Source organism: Cheilinus undulatus, linkage group 7 (genome assembly GCF_018320785.1).
Source record: "Cheilinus undulatus linkage group 7, ASM1832078v1, whole genome shotgun sequence".
Lineage (NCBI taxonomy): Eukaryota > Metazoa > Chordata > Actinopteri > Labriformes > Labridae > Cheilinus > Cheilinus undulatus.
In genome coordinates, this window is record NC_054871.1 from 10,134,164 (window position 1) to 10,160,554 (window position 26,391).

Genomic DNA, 26,391 nt, shown 5'->3' on the forward strand with positions numbered 1-26,391 from the left:
TAGGGGTCTGACTGAGTGTCATTAAAGCATAAACGTCTCATGATTATGTTAGACCAAGAGCAAATAAAGTTTAGACGCCCAAGTTTTTCACACACTAAAAAAAAACAGGTAAATAAATGCTTGAGAACATCAGACACAGAGGTTAAGTGATCCAGCTGGCTGCCGTTAAATCAGATTGAAATTAACAAAGTGATGGACTTCTAACCCTGGGGTGCAGAGCGAGGGCAGCAGGGGGACAGAGGGTCAAACACAAACAAACATAACTAAAGAAGAAGCAATAACAGTGAACCAGAACAGAACATGCTCCAGGATATACCCACAATAACTGGGATACAGACACTTTTCATAACAAATCCTCTTTTTTTGGAGAAGATTCAAAGAGTAAGCGCTGAGAGGGAGATGAAGACAGATGCAGGAGAAAGTGTAACAGAAGGAAAAGCTCCAACTAACTCCACCATGAGTCCCTGCTGCGAGCTGAAAGAAGTCCAAAGTGCTGAGCGGTACCAGCCGGGGAAACTTTGGCCTGACTGTTTAAACTCCCTCTCAAACAGTCATGAATCACAGCCACGACGATCTGTCTCGCTCCGAGTTATCAGCGCCGCCTCACTTCAAATCTGCGCTCCAGCAGAGCAAGGCAGGAATAATAAGCCACAATACCAATAACAGAGATTTTTTTGTCTTTTTTTTTTTACTCAATTTAATGCAGCAGAACCCTGCAGGCTGTATACATGTACAGGGACGGGCCTCTGCCTTGTCGCAAAACATCATTACACAATGCATGCAACAGTATAAACAGTTGTTCATCTCAATGAAAAGCTCAATAAATATTCTATTTAGGGGCAGTTGGGCTGTGGCGAAACGTCTGGAAACATGCTGAAGCTCTGCCAGGTCTCCTTTAGAGCAGTGACTGATGCAATGATACAACAGGTTTTTCTCTGTTTATTATAACTAGATGTTAAAAAAAGCTGAGAATATGTTCCATTACAAAATAAATTGGCCTGAATGTGCTGCCCTGCATTTCCAGATTATTTCTATTCTGTGAGCATGAGTGCTGACATGATGAGTTTAACATTTCAATATAAAGACTTTAACAGTTTTCATAATCAGAAGCTCTTAAATCCATGATTTAGTGGCTACAGAGTGCGGATGAAACAGCGGGGGAATTGGTGGGCTGAGATGTAATGAGCTCTTGTGGGCAGAGCTTTGCATGGCTGTGGCGAAAACGCAGAGGTTAAACAAACAGGCAGTGGGATCACGCGGGTCTAAGCCTCTTATTCAGGCCCCTCTGAGGAGAAGATCATTGACTTCTGATAGAGGGATGAAGGTCAGGAGTCGTCAAAGAAAGGGGGGCAACGATCCTTGATTTGAGGGGCCCCCTTTCTCAAATTCTTTTCAAACCATGATCAGTTTGATATCAAGCAGAGAGTTCAGCAAATATTTTTGTTTCTAATCCAACAAATATCCCATTTTTATCTAAAGACTCAGTGATTTATGCCAAACTGCTTGTTGGATTTTTGCCAATATGCAGATATTTCCATACTCATTTTAGCAAATACTGATACATACACACCTTTTTAAAAACTGCAAATAACACCAAGTGTCTGCTGTGCAAAGAAAGGCTGAGTCAAGCAGAGCTGAGAGAGGAGCAGGGAAGTAGACAGTCTGGTAGGTGTTTAACATTTGGGGCTTTATTCAAAATGTTCAGGGCTCACTGTGGGCTCTCTAGAGCACTCATTCCCCAAGTCTGGGCTGAGACCGACAGTTGGGTCATGGATTATTATTTTATGGGGGTGGACAAAAGAGTTTTCAGAATTTCTTCCATATAGCATCTAATGTGACATTTATATCTGCAACACACATTCTCTAACACTCACCCTCTCCTCCATAATAAAACATAAAACAAGTCTCCACCAGCCACTGGATGGCAAAAGAGCTAAATTTAGGAAATGCATTGTTCCTAACCAGACAGCTCCTGAGGTCCCCTGAGGTTGTGGCATGCAAAGAAAGCCTATGTGACGGAGGCGAAGGGGATTCTCCCAGGCTTGTAAAACAGAAAGCACCAGTTCAGGACCAGACTGAGTCCAGAATTAATGTTTTCCAAGCTAGCTGCAGCCGTCAACGGAAAAGAGAGGTGTGGGGTCGCTATGGCTTGTGCCGTGTTAAAAGTGGGTCAACAGAATAAGAGTTTGGGAAACAATGATCTAGAGAGTGTGAACCCTAGTCTGCCAAAATGGATATTTAACTTTTTAGGCTATTTGGTGATACCGATATCATGCCAATAATATTGTGCATCTCTAAAGTAAAGTACAATCAATCAACTAATTAACTGATATACATGCACATGTACAAACAGGATCCCATGGACATGTACTAATGGAGACTTGGTGCATCAAGGACTTGAACAGATAGCCCTTTGTTTCCTAATCCACATCCTTACAGACTGAGGCCTCATTCACACAGAGACAAATTCAGGGGTATATGCAAAAGTTTTTTGTCGTATCGGCGTTTTATTCACACGGAAATGGCATTTTGGGAGGCCGTAAATGCTACTTTTTGAAACCGGGTCCCACAGTGAACAACTCTGTAAACGTTTCGTTTGCGCATGGACAGCCAACCGCATCTTTCTTGAAACGATTATGTCACACATTGCATAGCCCACTTAAACCGCATGCGCTTGTCAAACCAAAACAACTATGGCGGGTTACAGGGTTGTGTTTGTACTGCAGAAGCTACTGAGCTTATTACTGCTTTTACAGCAAAATTTGATGCTCCTTCACCACCACTGAGAACCGCATACACCAGATGTTTTTAAAGAAAAACCAGAGGGGCAACCAGGAGAAAGTTTCGGGCAGTTTTCCGTAATCTTCTTCTCTCTTTTGGTGCATTTCCATGGCAGCGTTACAGCGCCACTTACAGGCTTGGTATATGTGGTTTTCAGTCGTTCCATGCTTACGCAGACATTTCCTGAAACAATCCTGTGTTTACGGAAAACTTTTTCAAAATGAAATGGAAATTCACCATTTTCGTCTCAGTGTGGACAAGGCCTGACTTACTGCTGCCCTCATACAGATATTACAGATGCTTTCTCACTTCTTACTTTTGGCAGCTCAACTGTAGCGCAAGCGTCCGAGTAGCTTTGTTTCAAGGTCTGTTTTTCTCCTGTCTCATAGAAAGGCTTTTTCTGATTAGGTTAAGACAAACATACCATGGGGTTAAATTAAGATATGATACATTATGATTCCCCTTGGGGAACTCTGTCTTGGACTTCAGGTTTAAGTTTCAGAAAACATCGTGGTGTGGGTTTAACTCATGGCTGACTGTGCTTTGAAAGTGCACAGTACTTTTAGTCCCATGAGCTTCTTTTTCAGTGGTTGTTTTATGTGTTTTGCTGAGGGCCAAGACCTGTTCAGATAAGATAAAGAAGTCTGCTGCAATGATGAAAAGCTAAACCAGTAATCCACCAATCAGTGCTGCAAGGTCCACCCAAAAGTCATGCACTTTGGAGAAAGTAATACCCCATACGAAAGGGAGCTTTTGGGGGTTACAAATCAAGTCCCTAGCACATTGTCTGGACCCTTGTCTGCAATAAGACTTCTATGGCAAAGCTCCTACAATGGAAACGCACAACAAATTCCCTTATTGCCTGAGATTTTACTGGTGAGGCTAAACTGTCTTGTTTAGATGAATTATACTTTAAGGAATATGTAAAAACAGAGAATTCCTTCTCCAGACCTCAACGGCTGATCATTTCATCTAGTTTTATTTCAAGTTTTATTTTCTTAAGAGTGCAAAGTTTCCCAATTTTGATTGATGCGACTTGCTGAGAGTTAATTTAAGCCTGCTGTCAGTCAAACACCTCTGTGAAAATATTTCCTCATCTCGATATCATTCCCTCTCAGTTTTCTCTAAGCTGACTCAGGCCCATCCCAGTCTTCACTCACATCCTCAGACCATCAATCTTTTCATCCCTCTCTTACAAAGAAAAAACGAGTACTGGACTCCTTTAACTCCATGAACCTCTTCCTCTTCCCCTCCCCGGGTCCCCCTCTCCTGCTGGGAGTCGCAGGGCAATGCAGTTTCATTTCCTGCCCTGCTGAAATCTATGCTCCTGAAGAGAAAGAGGGGGGAGAAAGATATAAAGAGAGACAAGGAAACGAGAGAGAGGTGTGAGAGGACTGTTGGCATGCAGGACACAACCGCACTCGTAAGTAAACTTAAACCCAGGCTAGGTCCAAGTTAGTGTCAGCTTTGATAAACATCTATCCGGGAAATTAAATAACTGCTCAAAGTGGAAATATGAAAAAACAGAGAGGGGGCTGCTTTAAGGGGTAAACTCAATTTTCTCCTCAACGCTCACCATCCTTTCTTTTCTGTTCACCCCGGTAAAGGAAGGAATTAAAGGATGGGCTGAGTGGCACCAAGAAATCTCCAGAGGTTTTCCTTTAACAAACACTGAACCTTTCTTATTGTACTTGCGTTAAAAAAAATCAAAAACTCTGCTCAGGGCTTTTTTTTATGGAGATGGCAGGCTTAACGGTGGGGTATTTGGCTCATTTGAAACTCATCACCTGGTTCCTCATTCCACAATCCCAAAAATTGACAATATTTGAGCAGCTCAATCCTCCTCTTCCACTGTAAATAGCCATGATCTTTAGAAAGTCCTGCTGAATGAAAATAGTAATTCAATGTTACATGAATAAAGTCAATTCCTTTGTATATTCATCCATGCAGTCTCACCACACATCCTGTATAAAACATAATTTGATTGGCTGGATGCCACACGAGCTCTGGCCAATCAACACCCAAATATTGGTACCACTGACTCTGCAAAAATATGGGACTACTGCCTATTTTCCTGCTGCTACTGTGTTGCTCTGTGCCGTATCTTATGATGGTAGGTGCAGGGTGAAATTATTTACTTTCTTTCATTTTTTTATCATGCAATTTTACCTTGCAAATGAAGTTCATTTTGTATGTCATAATAAACGCATATTGGTTCAAATTGGTCAAATTGGTTCCAGGGATGCACAAAATTATTGGCATGATATCAGTATTTGCAGATATGAATGTCATCCAATATTTACAGCTGATACACCTCCTGTAAACATTGGCTGTATGCACAAATGAGTTGAGGAGTTATATGGGAGTGTAACACAAAAAGAAGTGATGAGGGGGGCTCAGATTCTTACAATCACTGCATCTCTATGTTGCACTCCTACAAAGTCGCAGTATGCATGACCCATCAAGCCTAATTTTACAGTTGAACAAAATTCGTTATTTCCTGTGTGGTGTTCTTTTAAACTGTTGAAAGTTTAAATAACTCAAGTTTAAATGTCCATATCATAGATTGAGGTTAATTTAGTTAAGCACAGAAAAGTCATTAAAATTGTCCTTCAAAGGTTCCATTTTTAAACTGAGGGTACATATTAGGGCCTGTTTCATTGGTATTTTACTTTTTGTATCAGAGAAGTTGTACCAGTACTTCTATTTAAGTCTTTCTGTTGCATAAGAAAAGGTTGAGTATTTTTCCCCTAAAAGAGTTTAACTGTGAACGTGAAGATGCAAGGGACTGAAAAAAGTTGTTTTAAATTTTATCACAGAAACTGACAAATTCTTTTTCTCTGATTACACCATACCTTTCTTTAACTCTCACAGGTTTCACATGAGCCACTGAGACATCAAACACCGACTCTACAAGCCTCTGGTTAACACATCTGGACAGTCCATAGCACAAAACGACCGGCTGTGTCCCTCAGTCCGTCTCTCTTGTTCCTGCATAAAACAGACCCTTGATCTGGAGCGTTGCATAGAAGTCAATAAGAATGTCTTGCACCAGGCTGCTGTATGGTCAGACCATCAAGCCAGAATGGATTTAAGAGGCTATGAGTGACTTTGTGGGTACGCTAACAGCTATTCTCAAAGACTGTGAAGAGGCTTTGAGGGTTTGCCAACATTCGGGTGTTGAGAAAACCTTCATCTATAGATTCTCATACTTCAGCTTGTGGAAAGACTGGATTTTTTTGGGAGATGGCTTCTAGTTATTCAAACATTCCCCAGAGGACTCTCCTATTATTGATTTTTATTTTAAACTTTGATTTATGAGACAATTATGGGGAGTTTTAATACCACACAAGGGCCGTGTTTCCTTCTTGGTGCTGAATTAAGCAGATGACTGGCCAGCAGCGGTTTAGTAGAGGGGTATTTAACTCACGGTGCTTCAGAATTACAGCCAGCGAGCCCTTTAACTCCAGATTCCTCGGTCGGTGTGGTCAACACAGGATTAGAATGGATACAAAGGGATTTTCCATTTAAGTCTAATTCCTCATGGTCTTTAGGGCTTTTTCTATCTGTGCTAAGTCATGATTTTATTTAGAGTTTGAGGTCTTTGACCCTGAACGTTATTGTCATGGTTTACAGCCGTGCTGGACATGCCAATAAAAACTGTTTTTGAGGAATCCTACTGGCAAATTTGGGAAAAGTTGAGTCCACAATGACTTGTTCTTTCAGGAGGAGAAGCCCTTTGAACCCTGTGGACTTCGCCACTGCCACACTGGTGCTACTGCTCACTGTGATTTTCGATTTCTGCTGCCGCCGTTCTTTTGGGGTGATGACTCCAATGACGTAATCCTGCACACTCGCTAGCCTTTTACTAAACAGTCACCAGGGAGAACCCTTGCCTCACTTCAGTAAGACCAGACTCAGGAGGATACTTCCTACAGAAGAAGCATCCTGGACTTTAAGAAACAGCTAAAACTATTCAGCTCAAATGCTCACCAATACAAAGCACCGCATGTCTGTTTCTCCCCTTTCAACATAAAAGCACAAGATGTCTTTTTCATGCAAGAAAAAAATTAAACTTACAGGGCAGAGAATCAAATATTTAACAGATCTTATGTGGACAGCAAGTGTGCAACGCTTGTCTGACGTTCCCATGATATTAGGACACTTTTACCAATAATGCTGGTCTTGGGTTTATATGGCACCTGATGTAAGACAATAAAGTCATCAGCAAACAGTACAATATGATGGCACAAGAGAGGAAAATCTGAACATTTTGCTGCTAAAAGAGTAAATTTTATGCAGAATTTTATGATTGTAGAGAAAAAGAATTCTCGTAGCCGTTTTGCAACCACTAGTATGTCATCATGCAATCTTATTATGCAAATACAAATTGTAAAAACAGAAGCCTGAGCTCTCTGCTGGAAAAAGAAAGAAGAATCTTGCTTTAAGTCCTAAATCAGTTCAAACAAAAATGTGTGGAAATGGTCCGTTTTCATAGATTTTCAGCAGCACGTCTCTGTCTGATGTGGGAGTTGGAAATCTCCTTGACAACAGCGCTGGACCCTCCGGTTCACAGCCTTCCCTCTTCAGTCCTTTGTGTGGATGAAGTGGCTGAGCAAACACTGGCTGCTGGTTAATGGGGGGTTTGCTTAGACAACAATGTGATAAAGGCTTTGGTTAAACTAACACTCGAAAGCCATGTCTACACTTAACACAGATTTACATACAACAGTTAGAAACACTTTGATAACTACATCCATATAAACATGAAATTTCCTTCATTTCTTTCTGGGACAGTTGAAATTTTATTGATCAGAAGTGTTGCCAAACAAATCATGAATTATATTAATGTGAGTTGTTTGTACTGTCGCACTGGGTTTATGTGTACCACCCTGCACCAGCTCAGTCAGTGTGGGCCCATTTTCCTGTTAAAAGTAGTCATACTGTAAGTTTTTCTTTGGCTGAATGTGGTTAAAGAACAATACTGTATGAGAGATGAAACAAAAGAAACACTTAAAAATGGGCACATACAAACAGAAAGAGTAAAACAGCTGAACCCACATAACAATAAAGTAACACTTCAGAGTTGAGACATTAAACAAACCAACCAAACTTTCTCAGTGGAGCAGAAAGAAAATATTGCACAATGTAGAGATGGTACCAGCAGCAAACAAACCGCTCTGATGGGAAAAAGATGAAGAGAAATGTGGGAAAGTTTATTCTTTACGCCAAAAGGAAAATACATTTAAAAACTCAAGCAGCACTCAAAGCAGACTTTAAACTGCGTCTACTCTGTCAAAAATCCTGCACAATTGTGAGCATGTTTAGAAAGCTGTACCATTGATTAATCAGTCTTTTTTGTGTTTATAAATCAAAAAGTATTAATTTGAAGTCAAAGAAAAATTGTTGAACCTCCTGACTTGTAAAGAAATTAACAGGAAATGGTCTTCAGCGATCATCGACCTTGTTGTTCCTGACTTTAGCCAATCCCTGCATGCATTTGTCGGCCAAAGTAAACTTGTTAAACCACCGACTTTGATTTTAAACCTATTTACAGGAGCTTATCTTCAAAAGACAGAGCTTTTCAACTTCAGGCTACAACAGGATTATGGTTTCTATAGCTACTGATTGTAATTACAAAGCAATACAGGACAAAAGAGAGCCGTACATACTTCTCCTAGTGTAGGTTACACAAACAGACATGGAACCAACAATCAGCTCTAAGCTCTAACAAGAAAATCCAACACTATGTATACGACTGACAGATTAGAGGAGTGTTTTCAAAAAGGCATGAATGATTACTGTAAAAGTCTGATTTAAGTTGGAACTCTGTAAGGACTGTAAACGCTGAATAGGATAACATTTTTACAACAGAGATGCCTTTATGGTTCAAAGTGTCAGAGATCTTAGATACAGAGCTTCCCACAACTCCTTCACCCACTTATTTCACAACTTTGGATATTATGCTGCCTCTTAGTTAAAAGCTGACAAGCCTTAACTTATATGATTGAAAGCCAGCATGCTTCAAAAACCAGCCATGGATGGTAGAGTATCTTGACCTGCTTAACATGGAGAGAGCAGCTAGTCTCATAAATTTTGGACTCTTGCCTTTATTATGACAGGGCAGCTTGAGAGAGACAGGAAATATGAGGAGACTTTATTTGACTTTGGACTTATTTTTCTATTAATAAACTGACCGTTCATAGCCTACCTGGAAGTGCTGCATAAGTAAGGTAAAAGGAAATTTGTCAACGGCATATGTACAATTCAAGTTTGACATGTTGACACACGTCTGTAGCTTGCATGTCAAGGTCAAGTTCAACAGCATTTCTTTTGATTGGGTCCTTTAACAAATTATGATACACCTGGGGACCATTGGCATGTGTTTTGTCAATGGGACATATGGCAACCCTACCACCCCCCGCCAGTAAGCATGGCCGCCACATCCACCCCGTACACCACCCTATAGGCTTTTTTTTTTTTTTTTAATATTTCAACAGACCATTTTCCTATACGCCTGGTAATATGCAAGGACATCTGCAGCATGACCAGGGTTGTGTCAATCCTCCTTCCAGCTCAATGGTGCCCTCAACTAGCTTACTCACCATAATCCCTTAATGCAGCCTCAATTTTTGGCCTAAACATGCCTAAAAGTTCTGCAGAACTCTGTATATTTACTAGAGACTGATAAATATTGTGAGGCACATATAGTAAGGCTGATAGGAGCTGGCATGTTTTCTACTATGAGCTGCTACATTAAAACCTTTTTTTCTAACATCACCATCAAACTCCAGCTTACTTACTTAAAAAAATTTCTTAACTGGAAGCTATCGTTAGCTGCGTTTCCATTACCCTTCAAACTGCACAAAATCAAAAAAGTGCAATAAGTAACTGGTAATGGAAAAACCTGAATTTGAAAAACCCCTCAAAAAAGTGCTAACATTTTTTTATAATCACGAGGTGTTTTTTCTGGTGTTGTTTCGATATACAAAGGTATCGCCAAAGTGCAATGGAAACACTTTTTCACGTCACAGGATGTAACGAACAGTGTCACATGACCAGTTCACTCCGAAGAGGAGACTGAGACTTTTCTTAACATCATACTTTTACCCTTGTATGTGGCTTTTGCCATACACATGGACTTTGCCTCTGAACTCTCATCCGTTGCCAACACGCAACAGGTTTTGATCATCCATCTTCTTTGCAGTAGAGTCTCGCGAGATGAGATTTTACGAGAATTACGAGGCTCATGCCCAAAACACCCTACAATGAAAACACATTCAAGGCATAATTGTACTTAGATGAAATTTTAGACCAGTGATACTCAGTGTGTGGCTCTTCTTTTATGTCTTCATTTGAAACATTATTCCCCCTGAAAACCTTAAAAAAGGGAAACTTTGACCTCAGACATGACCCATTGCAAGTCACATTAATCAGTTTATTTCCCACACTTACACAGTAGGCTTTAATTTTTTAACCTATGTTTTGTCTATATCTTTCCAATACCCTTATTTGCAATTTTTTGCCTTTTTTCTATTTTTTTGCCACTTCTAATCAATTTTAATGCTTGAAGCCCACTTTTTCCACTTCTTTTTGCAACTTTTAGCCCATTTTTGCCACCATTATACCTTTTTTGCCCCTTTTCCCCCGTTTTTTTTGACTCTTTTATTCTGCCTTTTGCCATTTAATGCCACTTTTTTCCCAATTTTTGACACTCTTTGTCACTTCTCATCCAAATTTCTGCCCTTTTTTTCACATTTTCTTCCCCTTTTTTGTCACTTTTCACTCAGTTTTTGGCATTTCATGCCTACTTTTCACCCTTTTTGCTGCTTTTTGACAACTTTTCCCCCTTTAACTTATTTTCAATGCCACTTTAACCTATTTTTGCCACTTTTCCTTACTTAGATTGTGGCTCTTGCAAAGGTATTTTTTTAACAATTTGGCTCTTTGGTTGAGCAGGGTTGAGTAGCGTTTAAGACATATCGTTTTTATTTAGCAAAACAACTGCAATGGAAACGCAGCTATTGTTAAACTGTTGTCAGGTAGTCAGTTTGTTAAAGAAACAGGGATTCTGAAATTGGGAATTGTTTGTTGGGTGTTGACTGCCAAAGATATTCTGCTTTGTAGGAATGCACAACAATGTTGGCAAAAATTTCCATATCTGCCAATATTTATACCTGATATTTTGGTTGTAAAAATGTGCCAATCGCAGCTGTAAATATTGGCTGTACTGACAAATAAGTTAGTGGAATTTCAGGCTGGACCAACAGACCTCCTTCAGCCTTCTTCACACTCTCAAGTGTTTGTAAGGACTGAACTTGGTTAATTTGGTCATCCTTAAATTTAAATGTTGTGTTTTAAGGACTGAAGTATTAAGTCTACATGTAAATATCTGTAACCTCAGAAATCCACTTTCGTACATTCCAACTTCTTTGCATATAATGCAGTGTTCGCTTGCTCATTCATCTCTTGTAAATTGTGTCAGATGAAATAAATTAAGATATTTACCTTCTTTAGAAATAGTTCTTGCAGGACATAAAAATCAGAAAACAATGCTCAGGATGAATCACATAGTGTTTATGACTACATTTCAACTTCATGGTTTTGAATCCTCAAAACAATTTCTACCAGGCAGATCTGTCTAAAACAAACTTGGCTTTAAGGTTTGAGCACAAATTCATTTTTAATTAAGAAATTTGTTGAAGAAAGCAGCTTTTGGATCATGATGCCATATCTGTGAGAATTTCGGCCAAACAACACAAAAAATCATAATTTTACTATAACTCAAAAAGTCATAACAACAGTCAGCATTTTGGTCTCAGAAGTCATGCATCAGTCGAGTTTTAATACACAAACTACATATTCAAAGGGTTTCAGCTAATTTAATATGAACACAAATCATCCGAAGCCCCGTAAAATGCAATTTCCTGTAGTCCAAACATTTCTGGTTAGATCATTTCATACGCAGAGAGGAGTTTTTACTCAAAGTTGTTTCCACATCACGCAGCACCACAGCAGAAATGTGCTATTTACATTACATCTTTGTGTTAGAGGCATAAAAACAAGAGTAAGACGGAAACAGAGAAAGATCTAAACGATGAAGCTGCCAAGAATCATTTTGGAAAAGCTCAACTGTGAAAAACATAAATGTGATGATTTTCTATTAATAACTGCAGAGTGATAAGTGTATACACATGTCTCAGTGGAGCTGATGGTCCAATGGTAACCACAGCACCACGTGGGCGAGAGAGCAAACATAAAAGACGTATCAAGCCGGATATCAAGAAAGCCAAATTCTGATTAAACATCCTTCTCATGATCATGAAGTATCTGGAGTGAATGAGCCAAAGTTTCCGCATCAGCTAACATCAAATAAAGATGTCTCCTGCTCAAATCAGAGATGCTTAATCCCTACAATCAGTTACTAAAAGGCCTGTAGGAGCGGTTAGGGACTAGAGCTGGTGTGGAGCCACCCTGCTCTCAGTTATTGTTGAGTAAACATACAGAGCAGCCAAGAGCAGCATGTCAGTCAGCCAGGCAAGAAGGGCAAAGTGGAAGAGATGCTCAACGGCCAAAATGAACTGTACGACAGAGAGAAAGGGAGAGAGAGAGAGAGAGGCAGAATACAGCCAAGAAAGTAAGACAGAGAGCAAAAATAAAAACAGAGAGAGTGCCAACATTTGTCCTAGGCCAGCCAGATAAGAGGAGTGCCAATGAGATTCAAGTCATGCTGACTGTGGTGGAGTGACGGCGGGGTTCTTGTTCCTATAGCGGCCAGTATGTCTGTGAGTACAGTGAGGATATTTTTAAGTATGATTATTACTTCACCACATTAAAACAAACACAGATTTAATTTGCACAGATAGCACTACAGCTTTTCATGGCAATACTGGGGCTAAATCTGCCTCTCATTTAGTCTAAAATGGGTCATCAAGTATTAATGAAGCAGTCAAAGAAATAGTCCAAAATCTTTAATTTTTACACCCCAAGAAACTAACAACATATTCTTCTTGAAAAAATTTCAGTGTAGGAACAATAAAAAAGCCTTGTTTACACTTACGTACATAACTATTGATGACTTCTAATATCCAACGCAGGGAAGTGCATTTCATCACAGCTGCGTAGAGACCTGATAAAAACTAGCTGTAGCCACAGGGAGAAGATAAATTTATGCATGCTTTGTTTTTTTGTAACCATGCACTAGCTTTGAATATGTGTTTAAAGAATTACCCAGACAAAAAAGGACCAATAATGCACGTCAACAAATGAGTGAAGTTGTCACCCTGTTGAGAACTTAGCATGTTTTTAGAAATATTTCATTAAAAATACATATGAATGGATAAAAATGCTAACTTGTTTTGCCATTCAAATGTTTGAATGTATGCTAACTACCTGCTTTTATGTATTTCTGCAATCTAACTTTTCATTTAAATGCATTTGTATATTTCTTACTTTCAAGACAATCTGACAGCATTTCAAATTTACTGAAAAGTTGTAGTGTATTTCATTTCAAACATATTAGTCCAGCAGTATTTCATATTCAGCTGATAGCCTGTTAGCCAGGTTGAGCACTGAGCTTGCAAATTGTCTTTAGTAATGTTCCCAGGCGACTCTTTTCTTATTGGGTTAAATGCACATTTAAATTCAGTTTAAAGTGGAGGTTATGCCCAGAAAATTCATCACATGGCCATTATGTCACTGAGTATATAATATGAAGCTGATATGCTGAGTAGAGTGTGGCTAAAGTTTGGAGCTAGCGCTGCCAGCCTTCATTCCACATTGCAGATTCATACTGTGCTTAATGTGGTTACTCATCACTTTGGCTGAATGGTTGTATATGGTACAACCCTCAACAGACAAACAACTTTATTTCAATTTTCTATTTCTAACTACAACACTAACGGCTAAGCTTCCGATGTTTGTGTCCGACGGAGAGCTGGTGGGAAACTCTGTCAGAAAGGAAGTGGCCATTGATTGAAGCTATAGTGGGTAATAGAGGCAGGAGGCTATATCATAGTTTCAAAAAGCCTTTGCCTGGGATTTCAGGTCTGTATTTATAGAAATTGATAGATAATTCTTGCACCAATTAATTTGATATCCCAATTTAGCTGTTCAGAGGCTTTCCTTGCACATCCCTGATTGTAATACAGCCTCTCTAGAATCCACTGCAAAAGTAGGCCTAAAACATTTTTAACGTACTCATTACACATGTGGACAAAAACATCGAGGGGGTTTCATAAGCAGGTTAGATAACACAGATATTCCCATAGGAAGCAATAGGCTTCTAGTTGACTCACCTCTGTAGCAATGCATAAGTGGAAATGAGGGGCAACGCTTAATATCCTGTTGATTTCAATTCAAATACATTAATATATATGACAAGATTTTCCGCAGTTTGCATTTATTCACAATATTCCCAGCATCACCATTTTTTTCATTCACGTTGACATTCGGAATTTGATGCACAATGTTGATTTTCTTTGAGCTTAAGCAAGAACTGATGCATGTTTGTGCACCAGAGGAACAATGAAGTGGCATCACAGAAACCACAAGATTCAACAACTCTATCAATAAGCTAATTTTTTTATTTTTGAGAAAATGCAGAACCAGATCCTTACAGTAACCAGGTTTTGATTTCCATCCCTATTCTGAACAACTCAAACTAGCAGTCTGTACTTTATTAGTGCTTCTGAACTTTCATTAGCAATAGTAACCTAGATATAATAGGCAGGAGTGTGGCACTATGTTGTCTTGCCAGTTGGATCAATTTCATCTAAATTATACAGTAGAGAAGGTTGAGGCCCTGCCCTGGCAATAATTTTTGCAGTCTGATTGATACTTTACCCTAATACTCTGCTATGAATGAGTACTTACAAGGGAGTGTCATGAAAAAATATGCTAATTATTCTCATTGAAATATAAATCTAATTTAGTAATAAAATGTCTTCATTAGCTGATAAGGCGGACACATTTTTCAGAACCTAAATAGTCATATTTTAAGCAGAGAGGCCCATAAACTCTGGGGTATTTAATACCAGGGGAGAAGTGTGGCGTTGTACAAAGACCTAATTGTGGGTGCAGAGATCTGCCGTCTGCCTGCAGCGGGGGGCTCTGAGGTCCTTAATGCAATGCAAACAGGGTTTAAAAAGATTTACTCTGACACATATAGAGGAATTTAAAAGCCATGTTTTATCCTACGCCCTATTAAATGAACTGTAGCATGATCTCTGCATATTAAGCCGAGGCAGAGCTAACCACGGAGGATGCAAGTGAAGGAGTAATTTGATAAAAGTGAAATAAGGAGTGGTCCGATGAAATTTAGAGCTCCTTAAGCCCGCGCTATTCCCTGCGGTTCTCAATATAAACTTTGCCAAGTCCGTATGGGAAATTGATATGCAGTATGTGTGGCTTATTCCATTAGACTCATTAAAGTGTCACTTTGTCATCAGCACACTCGAACTTTCAGCTTGCCTTACAACTGCAGCAAAGGACTCATTGTACGGTGTGTGTAAAGTAAAGCGAGGTACTTTTTTATGTGGCCGGCGTAATTTGTCTTCCAGACAGCAGGCATAAGAAATCAACATGTGCAGTGTTGAAAAGAAAGTACAGAAGGTTTTTTAATTTGTAGTCAGACACATGGAGCAGGTCTATGGATGGAAAAGGTAAAGTTTAATTTTAGTAAATTAATTTATCATGCATTTCCGACTAAAATGAGCAATGCTTTGCAACAGGCTGGACTCTACCTCTGTTAAGATCATTGAAGTTTAACCTGCATACATGGCCTTTTTTCATTCCTTTAGTTAATCCACTGCTGCATTTCCCCGAATCCTGCAGAAGTTTTCCCCTTTTTAAACAGACTGACCTCCTGTGCAGACACTAAATTGCAGGAAAAGGCTTTTCACGCTCGGCTTCAGCTTCTAGTGGCAGAAACTTTATCAAACGTCTCCAGCGAGGATCTGAGTGAACTGAGTTTAGCCTTTGATTAAACGCTGCCTCTCTCTGAGGGACTTTGACCGCTTAAAAACAAGCATGCTCCACACTGCCCAGTTTGTGGAAATAAGAGCATTTTTCTGCCAATATTACGCAAATGTAGGAAATTTACACTCCATACCATTCACAGGAAGGCTTTTTCTGACTTGGCAGAGGAACAAGAAAGAGAAGGAAAACCAAAATGGGGCTCTGCTTCCAAAATTCCTCTGTCAACCAAGCATTGACGACATATTATCAGGACATTCCCGGCAGCAACTCAATGGAAAACAACTGAGCCTCGTACTGGTACCACACATCACAGGGAAACTTCATATCTTGTGAATTCTATTGTGATCACTGAGGTAGGAAACATCAACCACAATAACTAAGTGATGACAACTTATATAAAAAGATCAGAAAAAACAGCGCTGGTCTTCGTCTCTTTGATATCCTGATACTTTATACAAAGCACCCACTAGCTGTACATCAATTAGCCATAATCCCACTACTTCTCATTTGTATACTCAATAGTTTGTTGAGGCAGATGCAGATGATAAACCACAAATTACTGCAATTAAAATGGCCAATAAAGCTGATTATTGACTTCAGATTTTACAGAAATGTGTAACCTGTGTAAAAGAAAGGAAGAAAATGCTCGATGCCCAGCCATGACCCCCACCTGGTCTGCTTTCACGTCAGTAACATTGTTCCATGCTGAATGCATTGCAGCCGGACAGCAGGTGGCAGTATCTGCATGGTTGCTTTGCAAATCTGTGAAGAAGAATAAGAAGGAAGAGACAACTGTGGCACTATTCAGATCTACAGGTGTCTATATTCTGTGCAGACAATGGAGTGTATCCTGCAGGCTACTATGGATCTTCTTTATTGTTTTTAAGCCTCCCACTACATGCTGCTGAATCGCAGGCTACGACATACGCCGATATGCAAAAAATGAACATCATCAGTGTACGCCACATTAGTGAGCACCATCCATCTACGCCGTCAGTGCCATAGTAAATAACCTAGCAAAGCAACAACAAAGCCACTATAATTCTAGCATTCATATGCTTAGAAAAACATCTGAGATCAAGATTTTCCTCTTTGTTAGAATCCCAGAGACTTCCACCTTTTGGCATCATCTCCATTCTAATGCTAACTTGTTTGTTTGTTAGTGCCTAAATTTTTTGTTTGTTCCCTAAATTTCTGACACTCAGAATTTTACCCCTGGCTATCTTTGGTCACAAGACCATGATAACTGCCGTCTGTCAACCTGTTTCACAGTGCATGTAAGACCACTGTTTTTGAGCCACAACCAAAGAAATTGCCACAATTGGTCATTTTTCGTCTGGGAGAGCCCAAAATCTACAGTGTATACCAGGCTTAAGACACCGATAGTGACCCTCTTTCCTATTTCAACATCTACAGCGCAACTTGGAGGGAAAAATGGACCCATGATGTGCAGATATGTTGGTTTCTGAAGAGACAGGAGACATTTAGAATTGAATTTACAGCTCTTTTTGCTGAAGAGTATCCAGCATGGCTAAGAACACATGACTAATGTCAGAGAACACCTATTTAAGCATACTTGGGCATGGTGCCTGTGCATGGCATGCTTGTCTTCAAATTCAGCCCTTTTTTGACTAAAATATGGATAAGATACAAAAAGCAGAACATAATAAACAGAGATCTTGTGGAAATGCTGCAAGATTAAACTCCTTGTAAAGTGAGATCCAAAATTTGTGTCGTAACACTAGACATGTTGGAATAAGGTTGCTGTAAACATATGGAAACACTGAGATCTTTGTGTGACTGAATTTTGGATTTAGACCATAAGGAAGTTTTTCACCTTTTTCCTGGTTTGGTTTTATGTGGGCAGGGCAAATATAGGAGCCCGTGACATCACTGGTTCCTAGGGGGAATTTCTCCGCCCCCTAACGCTACAATGATATAAAATCACTGCGCAGTTCATCTCAATACAGTCTGTTGTTAGCTGGTGTCACTGCTTTAACTAAGTTAACAGCTAGTTAAATGTTGTGTTTTTGTTCACAGGGAGGTAAATTTCCCAAATCTATTAGCCACAGTGGACTATGGGTCATTAAAAATATCATAATGGAGAGATTTGTGCCAGAAAACCATAGATTTAATCCCAAACTTCTGTCTCTGCTCTGGCACAGAACCAGGTAGCTGCACTCTGATCAGAGTTAACCGTAAGGTCAGGGGGCGGGCTAATTGCTGGAGTACTTATCCATTTTTTTACTTTAACTAAATGAAGCAGGAACATCTTACCGGCTGAAGGTGTGTTTTAATCCATATTTCACTTGTCTTTAGTACTGGATGATTAAAAGGAGCGGGCTGTAGCTGTCTCTCTCCAAGCAGAAACTGTTTAATCCGTCACGTCTGTTAGCGTTGTGACACTAAAGTTTAGTTAAGTACCCACTATGGGCTCTATTCCTGCCAAGTCTGTCACAATAAAAGCCTCCAATCTTAATCATCATTGAAGACTTTTATTTTGAAGAGCAACATCAGGAAATTGAGTGTTTCCAGCAGCAACTTAACAACAAAGGCGTCTCATAAACAGGAGAGACTTAACATCACATAACTCTGAAAATTAGGAATTATTAATCAAGGAATACCTTAGGGTTAAATACAGGATGAGGAAATAAAACAGACTTTCTAGCTCTAAACTGTCCACCTGTGATGATAAAAATGTGATTGTTTTACTGGTGGCTTACACAGAGAGGTGACAAGGCCAGCACAGAACACAGTTGACTCCTCCATTCAGGGTTGTAGCAATTTTTTTTTATGTTGATGGGTGTGTTTCTCACGAGTGGGCGTGACTTCAGCTCATTCAACAGACAGGCCCACACCTGTCTATCCTAGAGCGGATATTTCTGGGCCATTTTTTATGCTTTTGAACCGTACTTTAATAAAGTTAGAGATGTTTTTCATGACTGAAATTTGGCCTGGCGGTTCATAACACAGTAGTGATTCATACAACAAATCTAAAATACAGTTTTCTTATGAATCACTTGACAGGAACTTTAAAGGTAAGATTTCAAAAACGGTATAGTATTCATAACTTTAGGCTGAGCTTTCCTTCACCAGCTCTTTTTAGCTCCAACTTCACTTCACAGATCCTTTTAATTACCAACAAATGTTGTTTATCACTAAAATGATAAAGGACCAAAACATGCAGAAAATGCCATTACATAATGACCACATATCTTCTGGAAAATGCTTTCAATATGGATAAAACCACAAAAAGCGTGCAAACAGACTATAGGTTCTCATTTTCTCCTGCAGCCCCTTCGCTCCCCCTCCCTGAGTGAAATAGCTTTATAAAGAGTCAAAGAAAAAAACACTTGTCTCGTGCTATTTGAAACCCTGATACTTTTATATGGTTTAAAACAAACTAGCCTCCAGCTACACATCAGTTAAACAATTAGCACACAATATTCTCCAAACAGCTCACCCTATGGCAACAGCAATCCTTGGCAAATACATGTGCTCCATCATAACAAGAGGGAAGTGGGTAATTGCGAGTGCACAGCGTGGTTTACACACCGATGTTTTAAATCAGTGACATAAAACAGAGTCGGAGCGTGTGATTTATGGCTACGTGCTGATTAAATTAACGTTCAGGACTTTTTTCCTCCCCATTTCACACGCTCAAAATGGAGTCAAAAATACAAAAATCGGCTCCCTCTGCGTTCCCAGAGAAAGGAGCATACATCTGTTTCACACATACAGTTCCTGCCACATTCTTCTGTGTCTGCAGAAAGCTTTTAGGGATGCACGGCACTCGTACTTGGTCAGCGTTGCGTTCAGCGTGCTGAGTGGGAGTTGAGTTTTAAACACAGCGGAGTCATCTATCTGAAAGAGATGTAGCACTCAAACCATCGTCAGGGCTGATGTTTTCCAGAGCATCTGGATAGTGGATAAAAAACTGGATAAAGTCACACATAAAGAAGAAATTATAGCGATGATGAAAAGAGGGAGTGGTGGATTTGCACAAATTTTACAAGGACGCATAAAGACATTTCTTCCATAAACCTTGATTTCTCTTTCCCCTCCTTGAAACTGCCCCCTTAATATGAATCTTAATAATAAATACAAGCTACAGATAGATATCTCAGTAGCAGGGAGGGAAGAAAAAAGCTCCTACACACTCACAGCCTGCAGGACTGTGCGTTTTTTTCCAGGCTTGAAGTGCCTTTAGAATCAACAGAGTGTCCTGCTGAAAAGAGTACTGAGGCAGTTCCACCCAACTTGATTTATAGTCTTTCTGAGTGTTATTAAAAGGCTAAATGAAACTCTAAACAGTTCAGGGGGGAATGTCCCATGTTCAGAGACATTAACATGGTTTATAATGTCAAAGAACATTTAAACAACATTTATTTTTATGAATAAGTGACAAACTATTAGGCTGGAGCCAAAGGGCAAAGGCAGAAAATGGATGGACGGTCACCATTCAAAGGCTGCATGCAAAAATGGAACGATTTATCATTATTGAAGAGGAGTGGTTCATGTTTGAAGCAGCTTCTCTGATGCTCCTTTTAACTAGAAATAGGATTTCTGCATGCTTAGCTGCTATACGTTCATTTGACGATACCTTAGTACAGTACAGTGCTACTCAACCCTTCCTAACCAGAGCCAAATTGTTGAAAAATACCTTTGCAAGAGCCACAGTCTAAGTGGTGAAAAGTGATTAAAAGAAAGGGTTGAAGTGGCAATAAAAATGAGTTAAAGGTGGCAAAAATGGTCAAACAGCAACTAAAAAAGTGGCAAAAATAGGGAGAAAAAGTGGCAGACAGAGCAGAATATGGCAAAAATGGGTTAAAAGTGAAACAGTGGGAAATAAGTGACAAAAAAAGAGTTACAGGTGACAAAAATGGTCAAAAATTGGCAAAAAAAAATTGCCAAAAAAGACGGAAAGTGACTAAAATGGACAGGATACAGAAAAAAGTTGAAAACTAGAAAAAACTGTGATTAGCAAATAGCCGGATAAAAGTGTCAAAACTGGCTAAAAGCAGCAAAAATGTTTTAAAAGTGGCAAAAAAATGGAAAAAAGGGGCAAAACAATGGAAATAAGAGCAATGGGAATATGCAGACAGAAAATAAAGGTAGACAATTAAGCATGGCGAGAAAGCTTACTGTTTAAGTATGGGAAACAACTGATTGTGACTTGCAATGGATCATTTCTGAAGTCTGTTTCCCTTTTTTAAGGTTTTCCAGGAGAATAATATTTCAAGTTAAGACACAAAAGGGCCACTTGTTGAGTAACACTGCGTCAGTACATTTAGACCCCTGCTTCCATTCACAAGTTTTAAGTGAAAGCAAATTCTGCCAAGCTAACATTGACAAAAACCAGGTAGTAAAAACACAGAGATCACAGCTATAGCAGCTGAAATCCTCACCAGACCGTGCCAACCATCATGTGGATTTGAATTTATTTCATAAACTGGCCACACATGCATTAAAAAGACATCCAGAGAAGGTCAGCTGTGTTTTAAAATAAAGGAGAACCTATGGGAAACATCCCTATCTGCTGTACATGATCCTGCCTTGTTTAGATTAGCACCTCGTCTGCTGATAGTGGTGTCTGGCAGGGATCTTAAGACTTTCAGCCGTACATGTAAGGATTAAGAGGAACCACAAGTACAAACCCATTATCATAATTCCTGCCTTAATGTGATTGCTTGTATTCATCAAAATTTTTAGAGCATGTGGACCACATTGAGAAAGGTTCCAATTCAACATACAACTTAAACAGCATGTTTGCAGTTTGATTGCACTTTTAGGTTTAGTTAGCCTGTGGGGGAAGACAAGCACAAAACAGAATCAGGATTGTGATTCAAACCTGCAACCAATGCATCAACGGCTCCAGCCTCTATAGCAATGGCAGTGTCATGTAGTACAATGTCACAATTACATTAAAGGCTGAAATTATTTTTGTATGAAGTAACACTTGAAAGTTTTACAAAAATGCCTGCAGAAAGGCCTTTAAGTTAAAAATAGGGCCACTATTGCACCGATCACATCTCACCTGTTATGGATGTTGCAGAGTTTGGACGACTTTGTACCTCTATTACACCTCTCAGATATTTACTCTAAAGGCAGTATGTTTCAGGAGCATAAATACTCTGCCTTAGACTGGTTATATAAGGTCATTCAGAGAGTATTCAGACCCTCTTCACTTTTTTCAATTTTATGTTTAAGCCTGATGCTACAGCAAAAAAGTACATTTTTAATCTCATTGATCTACACTCAGTTCTCTATAATGAAAAAATAAACAGAATTCTTATAATTTTTTGCAAATTTATCAAAAACAGAAACTGAAATATCACATTGACATACAGTAAATACTCAGATCCTTTGCAACAACACTTGAATTTAGCTCAGTTTCCACCCATTTTTCTTGTTCTTTGCTGAGATGTTTCTACACCTTGACAGGAGTCCACCTGTGTTAAATTAAATTCACTGGACATGATTTGGAAAGGCACATACCTCTCTATTGAAGGCCTCACAGCTGACAATGCATATCAGAGCAAACACCAAGCCATGAGGTCAAAGGAGAGCTCAGAGACAGGATTGTTGATAGGCACAGATCTGGGGAAGGCTCCATATTTCTCAACTGAAAGAAGTCTGGCACAACCAGGACTCTTCAAGAGCTGGTTTCACTGCCAAACTGAGCAATCGGGGGAGAAGGCCCTTGATAAGAGAGGTGACCAAGAACCTGATGGTCACTGACTCAGGTCCAGAGATTCTGTGTGGAGATGAGACAAAGTTCCTGAAGGACAAACATCAATGCAGCCCTCCACTAATCTGGGCTTTATGGCAGAGAGACGGAGGCCTCTCCTCAGTAAAAAATACACATGGAAGTCCGCTTGGAGTTTGCAAAAAACTCCACAAAGAAGCCAAGTGGAAACAAGTAACTAAAGCAGCAGCTCTTTAGATATAAAGAATAACTGCTTTATCAAGGTTTTAGTCAATATTTGCAAATCTAATTTTGGCAGCCTTAAAAATACATCAATAAAAGTCTCACTGTGGATATTTTCCTAGCTTTAGCAGACATTTATCCTTTGTTTGCAACATGATGTTCATATTAAATGCTCTCAAACAGTAGTTGTTTGACTAAGCTTTAAAAAATATCACTCATCTTAGAAACTACTGCTTTGGAGAGGAAGAAAAAAGTCAATTTTAAAGGAGCACTGATAAATGATGATGTTAGAGTGTTGTGTCATGTTTGGCCTTTCTGAAGTCACAAAAAGGAACAACTAAAAAGTCGACAAAATAAATGGTTAGCTTATACATTCTTTGAGAAGTCTGCTATGCGAGTTAAAATTTCCTTACTGTATGTGTGGAGGAAAATCCTGCAAACCCTGACGTGTAAACCACAGTGACAGACCAGTGACCTGACCTCGCTGGAAGCTTGTAGACTGACCAGTAAGCTGACAAGTCCAGCACCAAGTAAAACAAACATCTGCTCCATTTTCGCTTCTTCTTTTTAACGTTGGGGCTGTTGTTTCCACAATACATGACATTTTATATCCACTGACAACACTCCGCTGCACTCCTCTCCTCACAGTTAAAGCACACTGTTGTCCCTCTATGACTGTAAGAAGACTCACTGCATGGTTAACATAAATAAAGCACTTTATTTGAGGTGAATAAAAGGTCAAATTTCAAGCATCTTAATGGGTGTCATCTCCTCGCCCATAACCGTTAAATGCTACAGTAAAGCTACTATTATGTGGATGTGTAGAATTAAAGTCATTACACGGAGCGGCTCTTCAACTTGAACAGATGATTTCTTGTTTCTAGTCGTAAGCGGGGTGTTAAAGAAAATCACTTTTGCTTCCTGAGGAAACATTATTAGCATATGAAATCTAAATTACAAGGCGGATTTTGCTGCTAAACTGGGAAGCAGACTTGGAGAAGGGTGAGACTGGGCTGTCCTCGACTCAATATTCGATCGTGAAACTCCATTCATAGAAAAACTGTTTAAACTCCTTATGCAAGAGATAAAGCTAGAAAGTTTAACACCCAACCCAGAATATATGGCACATCTTAGCTGTAAATATAAGGAGGATGGAGATAATCCAAACAAACCCTAAAGAACCATCCAGAGATAATTCATTGCCTCTCATAATGAAGAGGAGGATTGTTTTAGACTTTATGCACACTTAAAAGCAAGAAGAAACACAGAAATAACTTTTCCAAAAGAAGCCTCATAAACAACTTTAATTTAATTCAAACTGAATTCAATCACTTGTATGAGTCAACCAAAATCCAGCTACAAACACCATCAGTCTGTTTCTTTAGGGTGCCACACACAGTGGAAATGTACCATCCTGCTAAGACTGTTGTAAGAGCAAAAAAACAAATTCTTGACTTTCAACCGCAGAGAAATAAACTGATGATATATTTCAGGTTTTGTTTTGTAAAAGACAGTTAAGACTAATTGCAGCATTGTTTCTTAGAGACCACAGGCAGACAGGCCCTTTTTTCCAAACCCTGTCCTCACATTACTCCCCAAAAACAACCTTTAGCAAACTTTTCAAGCTTCTGTTTGCTTCAAATTAAGACCTAAGCATCTCTCATCTTAAGTTAAAGAGGGGGTGGAAGGTTTTGAGGCACAATAGCTCTCCAGCTGATTTAGTTAAGAGTCCCCCTATTGTCTGCCAATGGAGTCAAGTCTCTCTTCATGCAAGGGCTTCAGGATGACAATGGGAAGATAATCTCAAAATCAACTATCATTTACATGAGAAGGGGTGGCAAACATACCTAAAACAACACTTTGTTTACATTAAACAGATGATTCAAAGCAGAAAACACGCCCTAAGCCCACCATGGGTGACTTAAATGATGTTTAAAAAGAACAAAGTCACCCAAATGGCATTAAAAAGTACCAAAAGAGAGATTTCCTCAATACTGACAGATTACATCGTAGAATCCACGCGTGTTTAAGATGAACCAGAGTGTAAGCAAAGCCAGCAGAGCAGCATGGGAAAGAAACCAGGGACCGATTATCAAGGGAAATGCTTTGAGACTCACCAGACGCGCTCAGGTCCAGCACACCGAAGAGGAGCAGGGCGATCCAGGGCGCACAGCCTGGACATCTCCACTCACACTGGCTCGCCGCTGCCCGAGTTGGATACATTCCTCCGGTTATGTGTCAAACTTTTACCCGCTTTTTCACATCCACTTCACCCGTAAAAGGAATTTCGAGCCCCTTTCAAGAAAAATCACTCAAAGTACAGGTAGTGCCTCACGCTGTTTCCCGATTCTGTTTCTTTCAAAGTGCACCAAAATCCCTCCAACAGAACCGTGACAGTGTGGAGAAAGCTGTCCCCTCTGCGTCCTGTGTCGGTCCTCCTTCTGCAGTCCAGATCACTCCACTTTCCCCTCTCTGCTGCTCTCAGACTGAGCGCAATCCTTCCTACAAACTTCAGCGGAGACTCTTCAGACCACAGCAGCCACATGGCTCTGATTAGCCACGTGGCGCCACCATGTGGCCACTAAAGGAACTCAGGGCAGGCAGAGATATGGTTTAAGATGACTGGTTACTGCAAAATGTGCAGGACACACCCGGACCATGTAGCTATTGGTCATCAGTGGATATTCGTTTTTGAAATTGATAAAAAGAACAAAAAGGAGGTTTTTTTTTTTTCTTAAGATCAAAATATGTAGTGTTTTTCTGCTGCATGGTCAAAAACAGATGAGCAAATTTCACTTTTGGAAGTAAAGGAAAATGAATTATCAGGACACCAATTACAAAAGGACCTTTTTCTATTTTTAGATCTATGATTGAAGTTAACAGGAAAAGAGCTTCTAATGGATTCTGGTGTCAATAAACTCTAAACAAACACTTTTATGATTATATTTTGGGTACTTTTTGCCTTTAATTTATAGGATAGCTGAAGACAAACGTGAAATATGAAGAACGATAGTGGGAGAAGACATATACCAGATAATGCCAGGATCAGGATTTGATCCCGCAGCCATCACATTAAGGGTTGTAGTCTCAATATGAGCACCTGTGTACTCTTCGTTCATCATTTGCTACAGCAGTGGTTATATAACCTTTTCAGCCTGCGACCCCCAAAATAAAGGTGCCAGAGACAGGGGACCCCCACTGTACCTGAAGGTGGTTGAACAAGCATGCATAATTCAGAATAGTCATGAATATTTAACCTTAAAAACTGACCAAAATAGGTGTTAAATGGCAAAAATGTGTTAAATTGGAGTAAAGTGGCAATTTAAAAAATATTCTTAGTTTTCTAGGGCACCTGGAGACCCCCCTCTCAGTGTCCCAACCCCAAGGTTGAGAACCCCTGTAATACAGGTCCCTCAGTATTAAGAGTGTGTGGTAAAATTTCAGGTTTGACCCTTACTAACCTAACTCATTTGTACAAAGTTAGGATTCTCAACAAGGCCCTGTCGATCCTGGTTGATCACAGCCGTTCTTTGTTTTCTGAATTGAAGCTGCTGCCATCCTGCCGCAGACTCGGCCTGCCAGCACGCAAAACTCAAAGGCTGTAAAACTAATTTGTCCCTGCTGCCGGTGACTTTTTAAATAGTTGTGTGCCTGTGTTATTTCTCACTGTGTTTTATTAAATTCTTGTATTGGCCACCACC

General features: G+C 39.7%; 1 protein-coding gene across 1 annotated transcript in view; it reads right to left on the reverse strand.

Annotated features, from left to right (window-relative positions):
• Nucleotides 1-25,171, reverse strand: part of ror1 (receptor tyrosine kinase-like orphan receptor 1) — a 214,711-nt gene extending 189,540 nt beyond the window's left edge. Inside the window, exon 1 of the mRNA XM_041791512.1 lies at nt 24,808-25,171. Within this exon, the coding sequence (XP_041647446.1) occupies nt 24,808-24,913 (106 nt within the window). The 5' untranslated portion in view covers nt 24,914-25,171. The remainder of the gene's footprint in view (nt 1-24,807) is intronic.
• Between the last annotated feature and the right edge of the window lie 1,220 nt (nt 25,172-26,391).